This window comes from Octodon degus, unplaced genomic scaffold, assembly GCF_000260255.1.
Source record: "Octodon degus isolate 3935 unplaced genomic scaffold, OctDeg1.0 scaffold00018, whole genome shotgun sequence".
In the NCBI taxonomy this organism is placed as follows: Eukaryota; Metazoa; Chordata; class Mammalia; order Rodentia; family Octodontidae; genus Octodon; species Octodon degus.
In genome coordinates, this window is record NW_004524594.1 from 15,622,427 (window position 1) to 15,637,033 (window position 14,607).

The window sequence follows — 14,607 nt, forward strand, 5'->3', positions numbered from 1 at the left end:
GGGGATTGAACCGCGGTCCCTGTGCTTTGCCAAGCTTGTTCCAAGTAGGTGCTTTAGACCACTGAGCCATCTCTCCAGCCCAATAAGGAATTTTTTTTTTTTTTTTTTTTTTTGCTCCTTGAATGCCTTCAGGGCACTTTGGCATGGCTGGAGTGTTGTGGGGATCGAACTGTTTCTTCAGGTTTTGTCGTATGTGCCAGCTCCTGCGCTGGGGAGATAGCTCAGTGGTCTAAGCCCTGCCTGGCAAGTGCAAGGACATGGGTTTGATCCTGGTACCACATACCATGTAGGTCCCATGCTGTGCCAGCCCTGAAACTGGGTGTGGTGGCACACGCCTGTATTCCCAGGGCAGGGGAGGCCAAGACAGGAGGATCACTACAAGTCTGAGCTGCATAGTGAGACCCTGTACCAAATAAATCAATAAAAGATTTTTTGTTTTTAAATTTAATTGCCAGTTCCTTAGTGGACCCTTTCTTACATAGCCTACGTTAGGTACCATTGCTCTAAGTTTCCGTATGCAATATTTGCGTAGTTATAACACTTCTTACCTTTGCCTTTTTAATGTCTATCCTCTGCATACTCTGAAGACTTCTTTTTTTTTTTTTTTTTAAATGTATTTGGTTGTTACAGGGTCTCATTACACAGCTTAGACTCATAGTGATCGTCCTGTTTTCAGCCTCCCCAGTGCTGGAATTACAGGCGTGTGCTACTACACCCGGACTCCAGACTTCTTGAGTATAGGAAATCTTGTTCACTTGTATACTTTTAGTGTCTTTCATACTCTGTAGTTTTAATGATGGACAGATGTGCCTCTGGTAGATAAGGGTACCAGAAATCACTGAAGCTTTTTATTTTTTATTAGCATTCATTATTGAGGGCCCTATTGGAGCCTAACAAGTTAGTTGTGATGCTAGTATTAAGAGCTTTACTGATTTTATTTTAATTAAATGCTGTTTCTGCATGTATCTTTTTAGTTATGTTTGCTTATGAACAGTGCCTGCTTGTGCTGGGTCATCATCCTGATATTTGGTATGAAGCTGCCCAGTACCTGGAGCAGTCAAGTAAGCTGCTTGCAGAGAAGGGAGTGAGTATTTCTTACCCCATCCTATTTGGTCTTTATGTGGTTTTGTTATAGCAATGATTTTGCTGAAAAATGTAAAACTAAATTTTGGTAATAAAGTGTTAACTGTTGAAAATTTAAAAAAATATGTCAGGGTCCAGCCAAATAGCTCAGCAGATTAAAGCGCCTACAAGCAGGTGCAGGGGCCAGGGTTCAATTCCCTGGCCTGCCATGCTGGTTCCGCCTCCGGGGCACGCTGAGACTGCAGTTGAGACTAGGTGTGGTGGCGTGGGCCTGTAATCCCAGCCCTTAGAGACTGTAAACAGGTGGATCACTACGAGTCTGATCTAGTAGTGAGACCCTGAACACCCTGTAGGCCCCTCCCTAAAAAAATACAAAAAATAAAAAATAAATTTAAAATATATTATTATGAATTTTATTGACATGCATGATTAAACTTTCTTACTCAATTAAAATATATTGGCTGTTTTTAAAGTGGTGAATCATTTAAAATGCTTGCATGGTTCTTCCCTGTGTTACAATAATATAGATTGTGGGTTTATCCCAGTGGTAGAGACCTTGGGTTAAAACTCTACTTACAGTCCCACTCAAAAAATGAAAGAAATCTTTGCAATATTAGAATACAGAGATGAGAATGTTTGTAGAATCCAGAGACAAGTGTGTATGTGTGTGTGTGTGTGTGTTCCTTAAATACAAATAAATAATCTAGACATAATTTTATCCTCTTTCAACCAAATGAGATTATTGAGAGTAAGGTTTCTTTTTTTGTCCTAGGATATGAATAATGCCAAATTATTTAGTGATGAAGCTGCTAATATATATGAAAGAGCCATAAGCACTTTATTGAAGAAGAATATGCTTCTTTATTTTGCATATGCAGATTATGAAGAGGTAAGGATGTTCAGAACTTTCTTTTTCTTTTCTTTTTTTTTTTTTTTTTTAATGTATTTTAGTACAGGGACTACAGGGTCTCACTACACAGATCGGACTCATAGTGATCCTCCTGTTTTCAGCCTCCCAAGTACTGGGATTATAGGTGCGCACTAGCACACCCAGTCTCAGTCACTATCAAAGCGCACCTCAGGAACAGGGCTGGCACATCACGCTGAGGATCAAATCCTGGTCCCTGAGCCTGTCTAAGCAGGTGATTTAGTCCGCTGAGCCACTTAGCCAACCCTCTTTCTTTGTTTTTAGTACTGGGAATTGAATTCAAGATCTTCACACTGAGTTGTCTACATTCCCAGCTCTATTTTTGAGACAGGGTCTCACTTAAGTTTCCCAAACTGAGCTTCAATTTGTGATCTTCCTGCTCAGTCTCCTAGAATGCTGAGATTACAGGTGTACACCATCGTATCTGGCTACAACTTTCTTATAATTTGATTTTTCATGTCCATTAATATTTGTTTTATACAGTTGGACTCATTGGCATTTGTTGCATATATATTTATGATGGTTGTCACTCTTAGATTGTCACCTTTACAAGGTTGTAGTGACCTTCTTTGCCTCTTGGCTTGAAATACAATTTGATTTTCTTGCAACAGGCCTTTTTTTTTGTTTCTGGTTGCTTTTTGCCAGATGTACTACTGCTTTTGGTAGCCAGAGATGATGCAAGCGATCGGTTGCTGGCCTTCTGCGCAGGTTTTGTTGTGTATGTTTTGGGGAGGATTCCTTAAAGCTCATAGCGTGCTTCTTTGAGTATGTCTTTGCATTTGCTTCTCCATCACCTTTAGAGTCGCATGAAGTACGAGAAGGTTCACAGCATATATAACAGACTTCTGGCCATCGAGGACATCGACCCCACCTTGGTGAGTCACTTATATGTCTCTCTCCCACCTTGGCAATCTGGCTGAGCAAAACTTCACCTATCATGACATTCATTGTTTTTTTGTTGTTGCTGTTTTGACAAATAACCATGAGTCAGGGGCCACCGTCAGAATCAAGACAGAAAACCTGTGCAGAATTCCCTTGTATCACTCCTTGGATAGGCAGCCTTCTGCCCTAATCCATGACAGTAACTGATTAAATTCTGGGTGGTGTTTTGGTTTTGTTTTTTGGGGTTTTTGATGGTGGTGGCATGGTAACTGGGAACAGGGCCAGGACCTTTGCATGGAGCTATGTCCCCAGCTTTGTGTTTTTTTTGGCACTGGGACTTGTGAAGTTCCTACCTTATCCAAGCTGGGGTTGAACTTGGAATCCTCCTGCCTAAGCCTCTCAAGAGTACTGGGATGATAGCGATGCACTGCCACGCTGGCTAGCAGTCCTTTCCTTGACGAACTCATACGTCATCCATTCATAAATCTGGGAAGCATAGTTTTACATCATCAAAATTGGGCAAACCAGGGCTTTGGTAGCAATGTTTGTTCCTAAATATTGTGGACTCATCATGTGTTGGACACCTAGAGGGGCTGCATAGCAAATGAGCCAGAATGGATCATTGAGGTTCCATTTATGGCCTTTAGAAAAAAGAGTCATGGGCCCTTTAAATTAAGAAAATGTGAAATTATATATACATTGTGAAATACACTTACATTAGGATAAATATTAAGTTTTCTAAGTAATTAGACTTCATTAATGGAATTTTTTTATTACTTTTACATTTTTTCCTCTTTAAAAAAGTTTTTTGGGGGGCTGGGGAGATAGCTCAGTTGAATAAGTGCTTGCAAGCACAAGGTCCTGAGTTCAATCCCCAGTACCACAAAAATAAATAATTTTTTTTTTTTTTTTTTGCAGTGCCTTGAATCAAGGCACTAAGCATGCTGGACAGTTGCTCTGCTACTGAGTCACAGCCCCATCCCCTATTTTATTTATGTATTTATCTTTTAGTGGTATTGGCAGTCAAATTCACCCTAAAATTTAATTTGGATAAATTAAACAATGGTGAGATTTCCTCTCACTCAAGAAAGAACGGCTAGGACTGAGGATAAAGCTCAGCAGCACAAGCGCCTGCCTGGCAAGCACAGGTCCTGAGTTTTATTCCCAGTACTGAAAAACAAAAATACCAGCGAAGTCAATAAAATGAGAATAAAAAAGAAAGAAAGAAAGAAAGAAAGAAAGAAAGAAAGAAAGAAAGAAAGAAAGAAAGAAAGGCTGTTATCCAGAAATCTACCAATAGCAAATGCTGACGTGGCTGTGGGGGGAAAGGGACTCTTGTCCACTGTTGGTGGGAGTGTAGACTAGTACAACCACTGAAAATCAGTGTGGAGTTTCCTCATAAACTAAAACTAGAGGTTCCACTTGAACCAGCTGTTCTGCTTCTAGGTATCTTCCCCAAAGAAATAAAAGCTCACACCACAGCGGTAGGTGCTCACCCATGTTGATAGTGGCACAGTTTGTAATAGCTAAGCCTTGAAAACACCCCAGATGACCATCAGAGGTGGGGCCGTGAGTGAATAAAGATGTGGCAGGCTTTTTTTTTTTTTTTTTTTTTTTTTATGCAATGGACTAGCACTCTACCATAAAGAAGGATAAGCTTGAGACATTTCTAGCTAAATGGATAAACCCTGAGACTATTCTCTTAAGTGTAATAAAAAGGACACACATGTATAAATATTTCATGGTTTCTCTGGTATAAGAAGCCAAAAGTGTAAATAAGGGCCAAAATATGTAACATTGTAAATAGGAAGAATATGGAGAGGATCTTCCCATCTCCCTGCCCTCAATCCTGTCTGTATCTTCGGAGTTAGTAATGGCTCCCTCCACCTGATTTCTGCTTATCTGCCGGGCCACCGCTGCCGTCTCCAGCACTTCCACCTCCACCTCCAATAAAACCTAACATTTTGGTGCCATGACTCGGCTCAGCACACCGTGTGGCTCCTGGGGCATCCCCGCCCTGGTTTTAAGCTCCCCCACTGAGCCACTTTCTGCCTCGGCCCCTGCCGCCTGCCCTTGCTAGCGCACATTGAACCCTGGCTAATCTCAACTGGTGGGGGGGATCTTGCTTATTTTTTTCCTCCCTCATCTCAAAAACTATGAGCCCTCATTGGAAGTCCTCTTCAGTGTGCCTCTGGACCCCACCCCCTGTTTTTAGTGATGACAGTCACTAAAACAGGCTTTGACTTTTTTTCCTCTCACATTCACTCTATGTTAGAAAATGACAACTTTCTAACAGGGCTGGCGTCAGGCTTTGCCCTAATCTTTGGCTCACTCTAATCCAGTCACCATGGAAAACATTCCTCCCATCCTCCAAAGCACATGCTACTAGGTTGTCTCCTAAAGACTCTCAGTGCTCTTGTATTTCTTTATTTTTTTATTTTTATTTTTTGGCAGAACCAGGGATTGAACTCAGGCCCTTGCGCTTGCCAGGGAAGCCCCTATTGTACTGAGCCATCTCCCCAGCCCAGTGCTCTTTTATTTCAAGGATATCTCAAGCCAAAACGACTAATGTTTTACGCCAGACAGCTTGGCCACAGAATAAACTCTACAGTGGAAGCCAGTGGCCTGAACTCTTTGCCGGTCTGTTATCAAAGTGGCAAATGGCCAGAAATCCCTTAAAAGCCTATGTTGGCTTGGAAAAATACCTCCCACCTTCCTCCCTCCATGTTCCCCCTGCCCTGTCCACTGGCACTGCCCCCTCCACGCCCTCCAGCAGCAACTGTCTTGTCGGTCTCCTGCAACCACATCTTTATCTACTCCAGCTCCTGGAACAACATCTCTGCCTTCTGCTTCTGCCTCCATTTCCCCTATAGATAGGTAAGAAAAAAGAAAAAGAAATATAAATAAATAGATAAATAAAAAGATGTTCAAATGAGAAGGGGAACAAGGGAAAGAAAGGACTAGAATAAAAAAGAATAGAAAGAAAAAATGGAAACAAAGCTTTTATAAACAAAGAGGGACTGAAGGGCTAGTAGGAGAATGAGGGAAAAAAAAGTTATACTGTGTACAGGTGCTAATTTCCTATGATGAATGTTACCACTTTATATATCTAAAATTTATGAATAAAATAAACCAGTAGATTTGGGGGGAGGGCTGGTTCAGGCTGCCTTAAGGGCGGGTCGGGTGCGGCATGTGGAGCTGGGGATCAATCGTGGTCCCATGCGTCTGACTGAGTTTGTGCAAGCAGGCACTTTAAACAACTGAGCTAAGCCACAAGTCCCAAAATAAACCAGTAGACCAAAGAACAATTTAATTTGCATAGCATAGAAGTAGTGGTGATGAGTACACAGCCTTGTGATTATATTGAATACTGCCAAATTGTACCCTTTAAAAGGTGAATTTTATGGTATGTGAATTATATCAGTAAAAAACAAGAACAGATGTGTTGCCTACATGTAATGCCAGCTACTCATGGGACTGAGGAGGCAGATCTCGAGTTCGAGGCCATCCTGGACCACTTCAACAAGACCCAGTCTTAAAAATAAATGCCAGAGATATAGCTCAGCAGTGCAGTGCCTGCCTGGAGAGCACAAGGTTCCAAGTTTGAGTCCCAGTACCAAAAAATAAAAAAGGGCTAGAGATGTAGCTCCGTGGGAGAACATTTGCCTAGCGTGTGTGAGAGCCCCGGGTTCAAGGCCCAGTACCACAAAACACGTGAATCATCATGCATCCCTAATATGTACCACAAAAACTCACCTATGGATTTAAGGTATCAGTAATCCTCCTTTCTAATTTCTTCCTCATTTCAAGTCAGGATTGCTTTCTTCTACAAAAAATATTTTAGTGTAGAAATCAGTTGCATTGATGATATGTTCTATAAGGGTCACATTCTGTCTAAATTGTAAAATACGACTTCGGTACTTTCTGTTTTTTACATAGGTATATATCCAATATATGAAATTTGCAAGGAGAGCAGAAGGTATCAAATCAGGACGAATGATATTTAAAAAAGCGAGGGAAGATACCAGAACCCGCCACCATGTCTATGTTACTGCAGCACTCATGGAGTATTACTGTAGTAAGGTAAATACTGAAATATGTATGTAAAGATGAAGTAATTTCTTTCATTTGAAAACATTAATCAATAGGAAAAAAACATTATCCTAGGTTTTGTCATTAAGCTTTTTGAGTTTTTGTTGGTGGTGGATTTGTTTGTTTTTTAAGACATAGGTCTTGCAATGTAGTTCAGGACAGCTTTGAACTCCTTATGTGAGGGCCAGGGGTACAGCTCAGCAGGCACAAGCACCTATCTGGCAAGCGCAGGGTCCTGAGTTCAATTCCCAGTACCAAAAAAAAGAGAAAGAGCGAGAGAGAGAGAAAAAGAGAGAGAGAGAGAGAGAGAGCTCCTTATGGAGCCCAGGCTGGCCTTGAATTTACAATGATCCTCTTTCCTGAGCCTCAAATGCTAGGATGACTGGCATGCCCAGCTGTGTTTTTAAGTTTTATTTGCTCCATTTTGTAAAGGAAGTCTTAAGTGTATCTGTATATAACATGTGGAGCATTATCCAAATATCCAACTATATTCTAATTTGCAATCCTCTGTTTCCCCTTTTTGTCCTTCAGTACTGAAGATTGAAGCCAGCTCCAACCCTTCATTTTATTTTGTTTTGTTTTATTTTATTTTATTCTATTCTATTCTATTTGAGATAGGGTCTCGCTAAGTTGCCTTGGCTGGGCTTGAACTGCTGGGCTCAGGTGACCCTCAGTGCTGGGATTACAGGCATGTATCACCCAGTTCTATCTTTAAAAAAAGTAGAAGTCTTGTTTTGTTACCCAGGCTGGCCTCCAACTCCTTGGCTCACTCAAGTGATCCTCCTGCCTCAGTCTTGCAAGTCTTTGGGTCTGTATGTTGATTTTGCTGACCCTAAACACTCTTGACTGATTTTTGTTGTTTTTGTTGTTTTGAAACAGAGTTTTACTATAGAGTTCAGGCTGGCCTCGAACTCACTTTGTAGCCCAAGCTGGCCTTGAGCTCACAACGATCCTCCTGCCTCAGCTCCCAAGTGCTGAGGTTACAGGTATGCACCACTGTGCCTGGCTCTTCACTGATTTTTAGCTCAACACTTTTCACTTAGTGTAATTTTAACTCTTGTTCAATGTCTGTTGTTTTGTTTTGTATTGGCATTTGAACTCAGGACCTTGCCCTTGTCAGGCAGGTGCTATGCCTCTGAGCTATATTTCTGGCCATTCCATGACATATTTACATATTATAGTTTCAATATTTGGGGAAGTATCTTGTTTCAAATTTCATGGAAATCATTACTTTATCCACTTTTAGGACAAATCCGTTGCCTTTAAGATTTTTGAACTGGGACTGAAGAAATACGGAGACATTCCAGAGTATGTCCTGGCCTATATTGACTATCTCTCTCACCTCAATGGTAAGTGACTCTGGGATCACTAATGGCTCCATAATATTAAATGATCTGAAATTATGTTGTTGGGGGTTTTTTCCCTTCTTGACTGTGTTATAAATGAGAAACCACACCAGAAACGGGCACGTAATAGGGACCCAAAAAGTATTATAGCTTTGAACCATTAATTTATATTTATTGAATAATAGTAGATGCCTTTTAACTCCACAGAATGGTCAGTAAAGTCTCTTAGTACTAGGGTAAAGCTACAAGGTTGGTGTCAGCAGACGCAGAGTCTTGTTTGTATTTGTTACTGATGAAATTGCATAACTCATCTCCTGATTCCTGGAGGACCAACAGACCAAAAACCTTCCTAGTGCTGGGGTACAACTACACATAGGGTTGCTCAGCAGGTGTGAGACTCTGAATTTAATCTCCAGCATCATCAAAGCAAAATAGAAAGCCTTCTAACCATTAAGCCCAGATACCCCTGTAGTAAAGTAAAACTCTTTTGAGGCTACTAGGGAAGAAATTTTGAAAAGAATATTAAGTTCATTAGCATCTTTATTTCCCTATTTTGTTGTAATAACAGTAACATAAAAACCATCTCTGTGTGAGTTTCTGCTTGGTAACAGGCACTGTGGTAGGTAATTCATTCATTCTCTTTGTCTCTCTCTCTCTCTCTCTCTCTCTCTCTCTCTCTCTCTCTCTCACACACACACACACACACAAAATCTAGTGTAGTTACTAGTAATTCAGGGTATGCAATGTCTTGGTTCAAAAATGTTAAATAAAAGATCCTGTATAAAAGAGAAATATATGTGGGCTGGGATATAGCTCAGTGGTAGAGTACTTGCTGGACATACATGAAAACTTGGGTTTGATTCTAGCACCACAAAAGAGACCATGGTTCGATCCCCAGCTCCACATGACACACCAGACCCATCCTTAAGGCAGTGTGAACCAGCTAAAAGAAAAAAATACAGGCAGACACAGGGGCTGGGGGTTCGATCCCGGCATGCTGTGCCAGCCCCACCCCTGGGCACACTGAGGTGGTGAATGAGACTGGGCTTGGTGGCATGTACCTGTGATCCCAGCACTTGGAGGCTGAAAAACAGGAAGGATCACTATGAGTCCATTCTGCTGTATTTTTTAAAACAACTTTATTGAGATATGATTTATAAATCATAAATGTACCCTTATTAAGCATACAATTCAATGGTTGTCAGTGGCTTTGCTCCTGGAATTGCTCAGTGCATTTAAAAAATATCTAGTCATTTTAGCAGCTGTGTGGTTTTCATTTTTTTTAAAAAGCAAGGGGCCAAGGATATAGCTCAGTGGCACAAGCACCTGCCTGGCAAGCACAAGGTCCTGAGTTCAATTCCCAGAACCAAAATAAAAGGCAAGTAGGACATACATTGCAGACGTCTTTCTGAACCTAAACTTCCCTCATATATAAAAATCAGGGGGCCAGTGAGATAGCTCAGCAGACTAAGCACCTGCTTAAGCAAGCACAGAGACTGGGGCTAAATCCCCGGCCCCACGTGGTGCACCGGCCCCACCCCTGTGTGTGCTGAGCTGGCCAGTGAGACCAGGCAGGTGTGGTGGCACACACCTGTAATCCCAGCACTGGGGAGGCTGCAAATAGGAGGATCACTGCATGTCCAAACTGCGTGAGACCCTGTATCAAAGACATAAAAAAAAAAAAAGGTATGACAAGTTACCTTTCTGCGTGAGAGTTTTTGTAAGTTGAGTTGATGTTATATTCGTGCAAATATATTATTGAACTATAAAAATGATTTTTTTTTCTTTTAACATAATCTTTTAAATATCCTAGAGGACAATAATACACGAGTTTTATTTGAACGAGTTCTAACATCTGGAAGCCTTCCTCCCGAGAAGTCCGGGTAAGCCACTGTGAAAATGTGCTTGTGGGTTCTAAGGGCAACTTTAATTCCTGAGTGTTTGCTTGAATGTGCAATTCAGCAGCAGCTCCTCACTTGAGGCTCGATTTGCCCACCTGTAATACCTTTATCTCTAATCTTTTATTTCCTGCATAATGATTAGAATTGCTTTGAAAGGTGTCTTTACTGTTTACTTATTTTTGCCTACTAGGGACTGAACCCATGGGCTTCACATCGAGCTGTACCACTAAGCCCAGCTCATGTTTTCAGACAGTCTCACAAACCTGCCTCTGCTGGGCCTGACCTATGTGCCACGCCCCCAGCTTATCACTAATTATGCTCATGTCTTTCTAGTGTAATGTGTATCTACAAGTGGATATGAACATGTTAAAGAGGAGTTATAAAATTTTTAACTCCCTTATTCAAAAGCAGACTGTTCTTACATATTGAAAGCTTGGCTGGGAAGATAGCTCAGTGGCATAAGCACCTGCCTGGCAAGCACCTGGTCCCGAGTTTGATCCTTGGTACTGCAAAAAAAAAAAAAAAAAAAAAAAAAAAAAAACTTGTTTTATTGTGGCCCTGATTTATGGTTTTGTCAGTTTTATGAAGCAGAAGCATTGGCTGGCAAGATAGTTCAGCAGACTAAGCACCTGGTTAGGCAAGTACAGGGACCAGGGTTTGATCCCCAGCACCACATGCCACACTGGCCCCACCCCAGGGTGTGCTGAGTGGGCCACCAAGACCAGGCATGGTGGCGCACGCCTGTAATCCCAGCACTGAGGAGGCAGAAAACAGGAGGATCGCTATGAGTTCGAGCTGTGTAGTGAGACCCTGTAACAACCAAATACGCAAAACAAAAATAAACAAAACAGAAGCATGTAGTGTAGCGGCAGAGCAGAAGTGGTGAAGCTTCGGAGCCTTGGGCTCAGTTTTCAGCTCCCAGGTGCGGGGTGCACATCTGCAGTCCAGATGCTCAGAAAACTAAGGCAGGAAGGGCACAGGTGCAGAGCCTGCCTGGCCACTTAACAAGGCCCGGTCCTAACAGGAGCTGGGAATGTAGTTCAGTCATAGAGCACTTTTGGGTTTTATCCCTAGTCCAAAACCAATTGCATGGGCATTTTCATAACCTTACCAGTTCTCACTTTCTTACTGAGGCACAGTAACGTCCACCAGGACCTGGTATATAATAGGCACTCAACATACTGCTTTATCACGGAGGTGCTTAGTGATGTTAACTAACATGAGAGTATTGATTTTGGCTGCTGGAGCAAGGTAAAGACACCAATGACCCACATTTGTGATAAATAAACAGCAATCATAGTAAGTTTTGAAATATATTTTTATTCATACATTAGATGAAGAATGCATTCAACATTATAACTCATGAGGAAAATTTAAGGCCAGTCTGGGCTACATGGTAAGACTCTAGCTCAAAAAAAAACCAAACAAAGGGGCTGGTGATATGGCTCAGTGGTCTAAAGCACCTACTTAGAACAAGCTTAGCAAAGCACAGGGACCGAGGTTCAATCCCCCAGCACCACATGCCAGCCAGCCCCGCCCCCTGGTGGGCTGAGCTGGCCACACACACACACACACACACACACACACACACACACACACATAAATAAATAATTTTTTAAAAAAGTTGGGGAGAATTCATGCCACTAAACAAAATGATGCAGCCACTTTATTTAGGAACAGTTAGATACCTGTCGAGGTTCCTTCTTTAATACTTCCACTTAGAGTTTACTCTAAGGCAAGCATCTCTTTTTGACCCAAAGAATGGAAATATATCATAAATAATAACTCAATAAAAGGCCTCAATATTCAGGGTTGGTTTTTTTTTTTTTTTTTTTTTTTTGCTATACCAGGGATTGAACTCAGGACCCTGCTCTTGCCAGGCAAGTGCTTATTCTGCTGAGCCATCTCCCTGGCCCTAATACCTAATATTCAGGTTTTAAGAAGAAGTGTTCTATCTATAATTTACTTTCAAAGACTTATACAAAAATAAGATTGAATAGAGTAACATTAAAAACTATTAAACCTGGATAGTATATATATATTATACTACTCTATTTTTCTGTAGTTAGTAAATCTTTATAATAAAGGCTTTTAATAATTTAGCAAGACCAGATATGGTGGCACATGCCCATATTCCCAGCACTGAGAACACTGAGGCAAGAGGATCGCCGTGTATAGAAGGCCAGCATGGACTACATAGCGAAACCCTGTCTCAAAAATAAATAAATAGGGCTGGTCAGATAGCTCCACAGACTAAAGTGCCTGCTTGGGCACAGCACAGCGGCCAGGGTTCAATCCCCTGCCTGCCATGCCAGCCCCACCCTCAGGATATGCTGAGAGAGCGATTGAGACGGGGTGTGGTGATGCACACCTATAATCCCAGCGCTTGGGAGGCTGAAAACAGGAGGATCACTATGAGTCCGATCTGTTAGTGAGACCCTGTAGACCCTGTGCTAAATACATAAATAATTAGTCTTGCTTTAAATGGACTTCCTAGTGGCGAGCCCTGCACTCCTGAAGGCTTCCACTGTGCCATCCCCAACAAGTTCATGAATAAATGTTCTCTCTTCTCCAAAAATAAATAAATAAATAAATAAATAAATAAATAAATGGACTTCCTGCCTCATACCCAGAATAATTACTAATTACCATGTATTTTCTTGCAGGGAAATATGGGCCCGATTTTTAGCTTTTGAAAGTAATATTGGTGATCTAGCTAGTATACTTAAAGTGGAGAAAAGACGGTTTACAGCATTCAAAGAAGAGTATGAAGGCAAAGAAACGGCTTTACTGGTAGACAGATACAAGTTCATGGATCTGTACCCTTGTTCTGCAAGTGAACTAAAAGCGCTGGGTTACAAGGTATGTACTTCAGGTCAAGGCTGTTGTAGCATCTTTACTTTTCCGTCGTTTTGGAAGGGTTCTTGGATAGCCTTCATTCTAAAGTAAAGTTTGAAATATAATTGGTGTTAGAGGAGATCTGTAAAAAACAAAGAAGTGATTTTTCCTTGGTTTATGAAGCCCTGAGTATCAGAAGTAGCCGAGCACAAAATTAAAATGCGATCTAAGCACTTTTGTTCTGTCTCTGAAACTGCAGGGACTTACTGTCTCATGTCCACTGGGCATTATGGGAGGGCTGTGGAGAGAAGAAAACACATGTATAGGGGCTGGAGAGATGGCTCAGTGGTCTAGAGCACCTGCTTGGAACAAGCTTAGCAAAGTACAGGGACTGCAGTTCGGTCCCCCAGCACCACATGCCGGCCAGCCCCGCCCCCTGGTGGCTGAGCTGGCCGCGCGCGCGCGCGCACACACACACACACACACACTAAATAAATGTAAAAATAGATAAATAAATTTAAAAAAAAAAACACACATGTATGCCATTTTTTTCTAATTGGTGCTTTTTTTCCTAATAATTTTTACCAAGTTGATAAACTTGTTTGGACACATTGTAAGGCAAATGCAGCTCATTGGAGCTCTTCTCCTGAGACTACAGAGTCGTGAGAAGATAAGCCAGCTTGCTGACCCTCTTTAGGCCGGGGGAAGGGTAATGTTCACCAAGCCCCACAATAAGTGCTCTTGCTGAGAAAACCACTGTTCTGCCTGGCGTGGCGGTGTGCGCCTGCAACCCCAGCTCTCGGGAGGCTGAGTCCGGAAGACCCCTGGGACTTCGAGGCCAGCCTGGGCTACAAGTGGGCTGAAGGGCAGCCTGAGCTCCATAGCAAAATCCTGTCTCAAAAAGACAAAGGAAAAAAAGGTCTATTTGTTGCTGTTTCTGTCTCACGGCCATTATGTAAATCCAAAGGGAATATGTGCACACAGGAAGCCCAGGCTGGGTCCTACGCCAGCCTGCATTAGCATGTCCTGGCCTATCCTTCTTCTTTTCCCCACTGCCCTCTTGTAGCCTGAGTCTCAGCTGTCTGGAGTAGGAAAGACCGAGAAATTGGGTGCAGGTGCACCCCTGGATCCCAGCCCCAGGAGGCTGCGGCAGGAGGATAGCAGGGAGTTGAGGGCAGCCTGGGTTCAAGTCCACAGTGAGTCCAAAGTCAGCTGAACTACACACTTGAGCTGGCTCAGCTAAAAGCAAACAAACAAATATAAACAAAATAAAAACTCAATAGAACTTCAGACATTTTTCCTTAATGGAAGCTCTAGTTGTTTTAGTCCTAGATTCCTGTTCTGACTCAAGGCATACCTAGTATTCAAGGGGTTACTGCTTAGAAATGAGTGATTTCTTTTTTTTATTATTATAATTTTCTTTAGAAATGAGCAATTTCTACTTTTTGTCTACCATTCAGTGAAAAGCCAAAGACTAATTTGTGGAATTATTATAAAAGACTAACATTTTCCAAAATAAGAAAAATTAAAGTTAATG

The 14,607-nt window shown here is 41.8% G+C and overlaps 1 protein-coding gene across 1 annotated transcript in view; it reads left to right on the top strand.

Annotated features, from left to right (window-relative positions):
• Cstf3 (cleavage stimulation factor subunit 3) overlaps nt 1–14,607 on the top strand; it is a 90,477-nt gene that overhangs the window by 71,644 nt on the left and 4,226 nt on the right. The window contains exons 11-17 of the mRNA XM_004627064.2: nt 975–1,084; nt 1,856–1,972; nt 2,812–2,886; nt 6,833–6,976; nt 8,232–8,334; nt 10,145–10,214; nt 12,899–13,094. Coding sequence (XP_004627121.1) covers nt 975–1,084; nt 1,856–1,972; nt 2,812–2,886; nt 6,833–6,976; nt 8,232–8,334; nt 10,145–10,214; nt 12,899–13,094 — 815 coding nt within the window. The remainder of the gene's footprint in view (nt 1–974; nt 1,085–1,855; nt 1,973–2,811; nt 2,887–6,832; nt 6,977–8,231; nt 8,335–10,144; nt 10,215–12,898; nt 13,095–14,607) is intronic.